The following is a 10348-nucleotide window of genomic DNA, read 5'->3' on the forward strand; positions in this document are numbered from 1 at the left end:
GGGGCGGCGGGTGGGAGCGGGGCGAGGGCACCTGCGCGCAGGGGGCGAGGTCGGGGAAGGGGAGGGAGAAAGCGGTGGAGGGAGTGTGCGGGACCGGCGGTGAGGGGTCAGGGAGGAAGTAGCGGTGTTTCCATAAAAACCTAGGAGGCGCCTGGGGTGTGGCCAGTGGTTGAGCTCGGACCTATGAACCTGGAGGTCACGGTTCACACGCCCGGTTGCCGCTCCTCCCCCAGTGTGGGGCCTGCAGGAGGCAGCCAGTGGATGATTCTCTGAGAGAGAGAGAGAGAGAGAGAGAGAGAGAGAGAGAGAAACATTAATCAATGATGAGAGAATCATCACCATCGGCTGCCTCCTGCACGCCCCCTACCGGGGATGGAGCCGCAACCTGGGCATGTGCCCTTGACAGAATCGAACCCGGGACCCTTCAGTCCGCAGGCTGATTTTCTCTGCGCTGAGCCAAACCAGCCAGGACAAGATGTATTTTTTTTTTTTTTAATTTACAAGGATGGGATGAAAGGAGGGATAAAAGATCCTCAATGCCCCAAAGTCCAGCCTCCCACACCCCTTTCATCCGGTTACTGTTAATAACAATATAGTATAACAAGTCATACTTAGAAACAGATAAAGAATGAATCACGTGACAAAATGATTCCATGGTCCCTTTGAGGCTCAGTGACTTTTAAACTTTGACCAACTCCACCCACAGTAACACGTTTTACATCCCACCTATCGCACACACCCATATATATTAGTATATATATATGCATATATAACTGAAGTAAAAGCTTAACCAGACAACACATTTATCTGTACTATGTATATCACATATAATATACAATATGTGAATATATAATATGTATGTACTGTAATGTTTTTTATTCTCTCTCTCTTTTTTTTTTTGGCTGCTGGTTGGGATCTGCTAAATTGGTTTTATGAACTCCCCTCTCCCCTCACCAATGAGTCTAATCAAAGTATATGATCCCAGATAATAAAGTATCTGAGGGAGAAACTTCAAGTAACTATTACGGATCAATGAGAAATTGAGATTATAAACCTGCACTAACCAGTTGCTCAGTGGATAGAACATTGGCCCTCGGACTGAAGGGTCATGGGTTCGATTCTGGTCAAGGGCACCATACCTCGGTTGCAGCTTCAGTTGTAGTGTGTTGGGAGGTAACCAATTATTTTAAAAAAATATTTTTATTGATTTCAGAGAGGAAGGAAGAGGGAGACAGAGATAGAAACATTAATGATGAGAATCATTGATCAGCTGCCTCCTGCAGGCCCCACACTGGGGATCGAGCCCACAACCTGGGCATGTGCCCTCATCAGGAATCAAACCCTGACCTCCTGGTTCATGGGTTGATGTTCAACCACTGAGCTGCACTGGCCAGGCTAAAATGCTTTTATTTTTATTCGTTTTCATGTTATGGGATAGGATAAACTACTGAGGTCCATCCCTGCCAGACCTCAGGGATGATGTGGTTGGAAGGGTGGGGAGACGCTGGGAGGCAAAGGTTGGGGTAATAACTTGGCTGCTCTGACTGGTGACCCTGGGACCCAGGGAAGGATGAGTCCTGAAATCAGGGGTTAGATGGAGAGGGCTGGACTCCTACTGGAGTTTATAGAGATCATTTATCCAACCTCTTTGTAGAACAACCTGGGGAAGCTGAGGCTCAAACCTGCCTGAATGCGTTAGCTGGGACCTGAATGCTCTCCAGGGTCCCTGGAGACCTGGGTGGGCACTCCTTCCATTTGCCCCAGGAGCTTCCCATGAACTTCTCTTCCCACCAGCTGTGGCCACTGCGAGCAGAATGAGCCGTGCTCTGCAGACACAGGCAGCTGTAAGTCCTGCGAGCCGGGCTGGAACGGGACCCAGTGCCTCCAGCCCTGCCCACCTGGTACCTTCGGTGAGAGCTGTGGACAGCAGTGCCCCCACTGCAGGCGTGGGGAGGCCTGCCAGCCAGACACTGGGCACTGTCCGAGCTGTGACCCTGGCTGGCTGGGGCCCAGGTAAGGGGCCAGCCTGCTCAGGATGGGGTATACCTTCCTTCAGAATCCTCACCCCAGCTGCTCCCTCTGGGGTAGGCGTCCCCTCCCCAAACACACATTCACACAGCCCCCTGGGGCTTGCCACCTGGCAAAGCCTGACGGGAGAGAGATGGATGCTGATGGGGCCTGGGCAGGGTTCTCTTCCAACTCCCTGCCCTCAGGCTGCCTGCCCTCTTCTCCCTCCAGGGATCTCTGGAGAGAGATGGATGCTGCCACTCAGGCTGCCTGCCCTCTTCTCCCTCCAGGGATCTCTAGTCGGCCACCTATTGGCTTTGGCCCGGCTTCAAGGCCCTGTTTGTACCTGAGCTTCACTGCTGAGGACCCACAGTTGGGTCCCCGAGTCCAGAAGCATGGGGGACGATGGGTAGAGCCCCCTTTGGGGGCCGGGCCTGCCCTGTCCCCCATTTCAAGTCTTGCCTCACCTCAGGTGTGAAGACCCCTGCCCAAGTGGCACCTTTGGGGAGGGCTGTGGCTCCACCTGCCCCACCTGTGTTCAGGGGGCTTGTGATGCTGTGACTGGGGAGTGTGTCTGCAACGCTGGCTACTGGGGACCCAGGTGAGGACCGGGGCCCTGGCAGAGAGGCGGGGGCCGAGGTCAGGCCTCCGTGCAAGCTGTTTCCTTAACTTCCCTTCTGGGCTTCTCCACCTTCCATATACCCACCCAGCACCCTCAAAACTCCTGTTGTGGGGTCTGCATCTTCCAAAGGAGGCTCAGAGTAATGCTTATGGAAAAGGCCTGGCTCCCGAGCTAGATGGCAAGCTATTCAGGGGTAGGGCTCCAAACCCCACTGTTGTTTCCCTAAGGTCTTCAGGTAGTAAAACCTAATCCACGTCCACGTCCCCAGTGTCAGATTTACCACCTCTGGGACAGGATCTAGAATAACATAGAAGAGACCTCATTTTATAGCAGAGAGAACCAAGGCCCAGAGAGTCAGGGGCGGGGCTGGGCCTGGCTGGCTTCCAGACCCTGAGGATGTCTGATGCCATTGGCATCTTGCTTAGTTCATATTAGTGCTGGGTGGGTAAGGGATGAGGCTCATGAGAAGTGGACTCTGCCCGAGGGTTACGCCCTGGGGCTGGGGGCAAAGGACACCTTGGGGGTAGTTTTCATGGAAGATGGGCTGAGGGGCTGAGGGATTCTCTCAGATGCTGTCAGTATTGAGAATGTGGCTCTGAGGCAGGAGAAGTCTGCCCAGGCATCATCTAGGGAAGTCTGATGGCAGGGGTGGGGAACAGTGCCCAGAAATCTACCTTCCCCTATCCCAGTGGTTCTCAACCTTCTGGCCCTTTCAATACAGTTCCTCATGTTGTGACCCCAACCATAAAATTATTTTCGTTGCTACTTCATAACTGTAATGTTGCTACTGTTATGAATCGTAATGTAAATATCTGATATGCAGGATGGTCTTTGGCGACCCCTGTGAAAGGGTCGTTGGACCGCCAAAGGGGTCGCGACCCACAGGTTGAGAACCGCTGCCCTATTCCCTGCCCACCTCCACCCCTTCGCACCCAGCCTCAGCTTGCCTCTCCTTGTCACCCACAGCTGCAACGTCTCATGCCCATCTGGCTTCCATGGAAACAACTGCTCTGCTCCCTGTGAATGCCCGGAGGGACCCTGCCACCCTGTCTCTGGGGCCTGCCAGCTGGGTAAGGTGGAAAGGAGGGTGCAGGGTACAGTCACCCGGGAAAGATTGACCCTTTACATGGGCTCCATTTGCCAGGGAGTCTGAGTCCACATCAGAGACATTCCTTATGCTTGAAATCTGTATGGATGCTCTGGGTCCCCTTAAGATGTGACAGAGTCCCTGTTCCCCGAGACACCAGGCCAGCACCCAGGAAATGAGCAGGTAGGGCTGGACGCTGGGATGTGCATCAGGCATGAAAACTAGGGGCAAGGCTTGTGGAACAGACCATGGGCCAGCAGAAGGGGACAGGCCAGCGGGTGGCCTCCAGGCTGAGCAGAGTCTATGTCTCTCAGAAGAGACACCCACAGATGGAAGACTGTGGGGAGGAGGCAACTCAGCTAGAGGTGAGACATGTATGGGAGATGAGGAGGCCCTGAATATCTGACTACTGCTCACCTCCCTCTCGCCCCCTCCCCCCGCCCCCAGGGTCTCACAGTCAGGACGCCACCCTCATCGCTGGCATCCTTGTGCCTCTGCTGCTGCTCCTCCTGGGCATTGCCTGCTGTGCCTGCTGCTGTTGGGCTGCCCGGTTGGACCCCAAGGACAGGTGAACACTGGCTTTCCTTGTAGGGGTGGGGAAGGGCTGACCTTGTCACACACTTAGGTCAGAATGGATGGGGTCGTTGGTAGTGGCCTGGAGACATCAGGTCAGCCGCTTGCCTTCCTCAGAAGCCTTTGGTGAGAGTCACATGCGCAGGGGCACCCGGCTGGTGAAACTCGAACCCACAGCAGGAGGCTGAGGGTGTACTAACAGGGGCCAGAGAAGGAAGGTGACAGGGAGAAGCAGCAGGGCAGCTTAGGGCTGGGAGCAGAAGAGACCAGGCCTCACCTCCCCCAGAAAGGAGAGTGACATAAAAGTCTGGGCAGTGGTTTGGCAGAGAATGGAGCTTTTCCCAGAAGAGGAGAGGAAGGGTTTGGTGTTGCGGCCCGCTGGAGACCGCTGCTCCTAACGAGCTTCGTTCCTTTACAAAATCTCTTCCCGTTTCTCTGCTCCTTGGAGACTCAACGCATCATGGAGGTTTGGAGCAGGGAACGTGGGGGCAGGAGTAGCAGCACAGCACAGAGGACACCGATAAGGTGACTCGGTTGGCCACTGGCACACACAAAGCCTGGCCCTGTTCTCTGGACTCTGTCCGGTGCTCTCTTACAGTTCGCACACTAATCCTCAAGTACGTCACCCTACGTGTGCGGGGGGGCCCTCACAGATGAGCAGGCCCAGTAGCCTGTCCCCTGGGGCATAGAGCCTGGGGTGGGGAAGAAGCCCCTCACATGAGGACCCGGGCATGTGCAAAGGCTGTCAGAGGAATGGCAGGAATGGAGCAGTCACTTCCAGCATGGGGCCGGGGCCGACAGCAGGCTTCCTGGAGGTGGTGTCATTTTCAGAAAGCCGGGTGAGCGGGGACTCGGCTAGGATGGTGATAGCACATAGCTGCCTTTTGGGGAACCCCACCTGGTGCCTGGTGCTGTAGGAGGTCCTGAAAAAAGCTCTGATAGATTGTAGTTGTCCCCATTTTACAGATGAGGTAACTGAGGCCCAGAGAGTGGTAAAGTTTGAGCAGAGTTGCTGCCCCAGGTCTATTTGACTTTAGAGCCATGCTGCCCTCTGTGGCAGGCCCAAATCTCGGGCTCAATAGTTTGGACTTTACTCTGTGGCCTTAGGGAGCCACTGAAGTAGACACAGCCACTCTGTCCCCCTTCCTCACTCACACTAACCCCAGGACTAGGATGGGCCTGGCCCTTTTCTCCTGCTACCACCCTGCCCCAAGGAGGGGCCTCACACACTGACCACCCTCCGACGCCCTCAGGCCAGCGAGCGATGGAGCTGCTGTGTCCAGGAAGAAGCTCCAGGTCTTGTGGGAGACACTGACCAGCCTGGGCTTCGCGCTGCCCTGCAGGTCCCTCAGCAGCCACAAGCTTCCCTGGGTGACAGGTAGGTGGGCGCTGAGGGTCGGGGCTGGAGTGGGACATGGCTTCCCGCCAGGCTCGGCGCCTGACCTGGAGCCCCCTGCAGTCTCCCACCACGACCCGGAGATCCCCTTCAACCACAGCTTCATTGAGCAGCCCTCTGTGGGCTGGGCCTCGGACGACTCCTTCTCTTCTGATTACGACTGTGGAGAAGAGGATGAGGATCCTGCCTACTGCGTGCCACCCCAAGAAGGTAGGCCTCCCCACCCCGCAATCGCCCACTGGGGCTACTTCAGATACTGCTTGGGTGTCTGGGAACCCTTCTGATCCCTTTGTCCTAGAGATATAATCATTGCCTATGTTGTACTACTTCTATGAAGTGTATAGTCTTCTACTGTGGTTCATGAAATGGAGACAAGCTAGATTCCCGTCCTTACCAAGCTTTTAGTCTGCTGGGCCATAACCAGACCCTTACAGGATAGAGTGATATGTGCTTGGTTGGGGGACATGCCTGAGGGGCTATACTCCAGCCATGTCAGGGGAGATTGGGGTCAGGGAAGATGTCTCAGTGTTAGTGACATTGGAGTGGAATCCAGCAGAGTCACGAGTTAGCCACGTGAAAGTTAGGGAGAGGTGGGAATGGTGTTTCAGGAGGAGGGAGCAGTGTACACAGGCCCAGAGCGGGGAGGGACGTGGCTGTGTGGCATTGAAGAGTTTTAGTTTGGATAGAGTGTGACATTGAGTCAAAGAAGGGTGGGAGGTGAGAATAGAATGGAGAAGTAGTAGTGTCTATTGACACTGCTGTTCCCGCCTCTTTGCATCCTCACCCTCTACTTTACCCTGTTGTTGCCGCCTCCCAGAAGGTGCTGCCCTGGGTAGGCAGGATGGGTGGGGGTGGCCAGCCCAGCTTTAGCCAAACACTTCTGTCTCCTCCACCAGGGATGGTCCCTGTGGCCCAAGCAGCGTCACCAGAGGCCAGCCTGGGTGATGGTCCCTTCCCTCCCCCTGAGGATGCCTCCACACCATTCGCTATCCCACGCACTTCCAGCCTAGCACGGGCCAAGCGACCCTCGGTCTCCTTTGCTGAAGGCACCAAGTTTGCACCGCAGAATCGCCAAAGCTCGGGGGAGCTCTCCAACCCGCTCCGCAAGTCCAAGCGGCTCTCCCGGGGGGGCCAGCCAGGTCCTGAAAGCCAGGAGGCTGAGGAGTCCACGGGCCCTGAAAACACTGAAAGGGACAAGGCCCCTCCTGGGGCACCCAGCCCCAAGGATTCAGCCACTGGCCACCGCCGGCTCCCACTTTGTGGCCGGACAGTGGCTGAGCGCGTGGAAGCCATCGAAAGCAGTGTCCAGGAGAGCTCAGGCTCCGTAACCACAATATACACCTTGGCAGGGACACCCCGGGAATCTGAGGGCCCGGTCCGGTCTGTCCTCCGCCGTTTCGGTAGCTTCCAGAAAGGCCAGGCAGAGCCCAAGGTCAAGAGTGCCATCCCCAAGCCTCCACGTCGGGCATTGAGTCGGAACAAGGGCAGACCCGGGCTGGCCTCTGGCTCTGCCAGTCAGAGCCCTGGCCCAGCCCCCAATGAGGAGCCCACTGGGGCCTCGCAGCCTGCAGGAACTGGGCCAGAGGAAGTGGCCAGTGGGCTGAGGGATGGCATCAAGAGCTCAGGGAGGGCCCAGGAGCTGGGCCCCGGTGGCCCCCCAAAACAGGATCCCCAGAGGCTGGCTGACGAGGAAGGGCAGGAGGAGCCCCAGTATGAGAATGTTGCACCCATCTCTGGGCCACCAGAGCCCTGAGGACTGTGAATTTGGGGAGTGGGAAGGCTATGGATGGGGGGTAGGCATCGAATTGCCTCTGCATCAGATTGTATTTTGTGCCGGAAAAAGGTCCCAGGGCCAGGAAAGACCTACCAGAACCTCTGCCCTTGGTGGGGAAACATCTGAGGTAGAGGCCGGTTGGCTCTGGGCCCTGGCAGTGTTCCAGGGAAGGTCTGGAAGGCCTGGGCAGAGACCCCACGGGATGGGGTCAGGAAGGGGAACGAGACGGCTGCAGGAACTTTTTTCTGTTGTCCTGGACTTTGCTTACCCCAAAAGGCTATTCTTTCCTTCATTTGCAAAATATTTTTCTAAAATGGAAAACAACCTAAATGTTTGATGATAAAAGATTGGTTAAATAAATATTTTTTATGCTAGGTTCCTAAACAACCACGAAAAATTATGTTGTGTAAGAGAGTGAGAGAAACATCGACGGGTTGCCTCCCACATGGCACCCCGACCATGTGCTCGTACCCGCAACCTGGGTATGTGCCCTGACCAGGAATTGAACCCGCCACCTTTGGTGTAAGGACGATGCTCCAACTGAGCCACACTGGCCAGGGCTTATTTTCTTTTTAAACTTGTATAATTTGCATATTTTGTACAGTGAATGTTCTTTTTACTTTTCTCACTCGATTAAACAAACTTTTTTTTAAAAAAAAGTACTGTTCTTTGTTAAAAATAAATAGAACTAACATTATGGACATGTATGAAGTAAAAATGAGATTTTCCCTCTCCCCAGGGGAGTCTGGGGGACCAGGGAGGGGCCAGATTTACTTCTCACTGGATGTCCTCTGCTCTTGTTCTGAATTCTTTCCTCACATCGTTCTATTTCCTAGTCAGGAAATAAAGAGCGGTTTCCCCTCCGTTCCTGTGCTCAGAGAATCTCATGGAAGTTCAGATGCTTCCTTTCCGATGTCTTTCTGTGCACATGAACACAGAAGAGCCTGCTGTTCTGCAATTTGCTTTTTTACTTAATGTGTCCTGGGTATCTTTTGGTGCCAGTAAATATAAAGCTACCTCTTTGTATTAAAAAATGGATACATGGGATTTCATCATGTGGAAATAACACGGATTATGTAAACCATCCCCTACATTTAGGGAGTTGGGTTGTTTTTAATTGTTTAAGACTATAAATGATGCAGTGTCCAACTTTGTCCATTTTTTAAATATATTTGTGCAAGTTTTTCTGTAGAAGAGATTCCTGCAGGTGGAATTGCTGTGTTACTGAGTCAGAACATTAAACATTTATGTATTTACTCCAAATTGCCCTCCAAAAAAGTTGTATGGCTTTATACTCTCACAAATTATGGTGGTATCTATTTTCTCACACCCAATCTGATAAGTTCAAGATGGTATTTCATTATTTTAGGGCAACAAGAAGAAAGTAATAGGTCAAAGCTTTTTTTTTTTCTTTCTTTTTATTGAGTCACTTTTATTGAGAACCATAGTTTTAGGAAAGGTTAAAGCTTTGATCAGATAAAAATATTTTTATTTTTGCTCTTTAACCATAAAAAAATGGTATAATTAAAATCTGATTTTCTATGATTATTCTAAGATTGAGCTTCTTTTCAAATCTTTATTTGTATTTTTCCTATAGATTATCTGGTTATTTTCTTTCCCCAATTTCATTTGAGGTATTCACCTTTTTCTCAGTGATTTATATATTTCAAAGATATTAAAGCTATATAACAAAATCAGTGAACAAAGATAATGGGAAGTATTGTGGAGAGTAGTCAGGGAAGGCTTCCTGGAGGAGCTGTCCAAAAAGGGACTCTGGCCGAACCGGTTTGGCTCAGTGGATAGAGCATCGGCCTGCGGACTCAAGGGTCCCGGGTTCGATTCCGGTCAAGAAACCAAAAAAACAAAAAGGGACTCTGAGGCCCAGAGGTGAGAGAACAGCATGTGATTGGAGCATCTAGGACCAGGGAGGTCAACCAGCCTCCATGGGGAGAAAGAGACTGGTGGGAGGAAGGAGCCTGTGTGGGTCAGGTTGGAGAACTTGAACTTTATCCTGGAAGACAAATGGTAGAGTTTCTGACTGATTTTTAGCAGAGATCAGATTTACCAAGGTCATATATATATATATATTTTTTTACTGATTCAGAGAGGAAGGGAAGGGGAGGGAGGGAGAGAGAGAGAGAAACATCCTATATAATAAAAGCCTAATATGCAAATTGTCCCCTCTGGGGGTCGTTCAATCAGGAGTTTGACCAGGAAACTGGGAGTTCGACCACTGGCTATGATGGTCTGAACCAGGGTGCCAGCGGCGGCTTCGCAGCGGCAGAGGGCGCTCTCGGACTGGGCGACATGGCACAGAGGACTCCCCGGCTCCGCAGCCCTGGGATAAGCCAGGCCCAGGAGCCTGCCTGCGGGGGAGACCAAGCTGATCATCGGGAAGACCAAGGGTCTCTAAGGTCAGGCTGGTGTCTCTGACCGGAGAGACGAAGACGGGCAGCAGAAATTCCGGAGCCCGGGCTCCATCCCCTGCCCTGGCAGTTCTGGCAGGTCCAGCTCGCCTACCAGACTGGGAGCTGGAGCCCTCCCTCCACGCCTTCTCCCCGAGGCCTGATTTGTCCCTGCAGCTGGGCGCTGCCCAGCCCGCCACCCCGAAGAGGGCCCCTGAGGAAGGCATCCGGGAAAGGGGCGGAGGTGGAGCAGACAGTGGGTATGGGAGAGTCACCTTGGGTAGGGTTCCCGAGGCGCCAAGGGGAGTGGGTCAGAGTCTGGATGGGCCAACAGGGGAGACACCGTGCTAGGGGACAGACAAGCCCCAAACTTCCACCTGGGGGTCCCCGAGGGACCGGGCAGATGGCACCCAGGAGCGGGGTTGGTGGATCAGGAGAACAGGAAGAGGCACAGCGCGCCTGGGGCCCGCAGATCCGGAATGGG

General features: G+C 53.5%; 1 protein-coding gene across 1 annotated transcript in view; it reads left to right on the forward strand.

Annotated features, from left to right (window-relative positions):
* SCARF1 (scavenger receptor class F, member 1) overlaps positions 1-7998 on the forward strand; it is a 10777-nt gene extending 2779 nt beyond the window's left edge. Inside the window, exons 5-11 of the mRNA XM_014529673.1 lie at positions 1780-2013; positions 2480-2608; positions 3596-3699; positions 4164-4284; positions 5543-5667; positions 5749-5895; positions 6582-7998. Of these exons, the coding sequence (XP_014385159.1) occupies positions 1780-2013; positions 2480-2608; positions 3596-3699; positions 4164-4284; positions 5543-5667; positions 5749-5895; positions 6582-7438 (1717 nt within the window). The 3' untranslated portion in view covers positions 7439-7998. The remainder of the gene's footprint in view (positions 1-1779; positions 2014-2479; positions 2609-3595; positions 3700-4163; positions 4285-5542; positions 5668-5748; positions 5896-6581) is intronic.
* Positions 7999-10348: the final 2350 nt, after the last annotated feature.

The sequence above is a fragment of the Myotis brandtii genome, unplaced genomic scaffold (genome assembly GCF_000412655.1).
Source record: "Myotis brandtii unplaced genomic scaffold, ASM41265v1 scaffold1167, whole genome shotgun sequence".
NCBI classification, from domain to species: domain Eukaryota; kingdom Metazoa; phylum Chordata; class Mammalia; order Chiroptera; family Vespertilionidae; genus Myotis; species Myotis brandtii.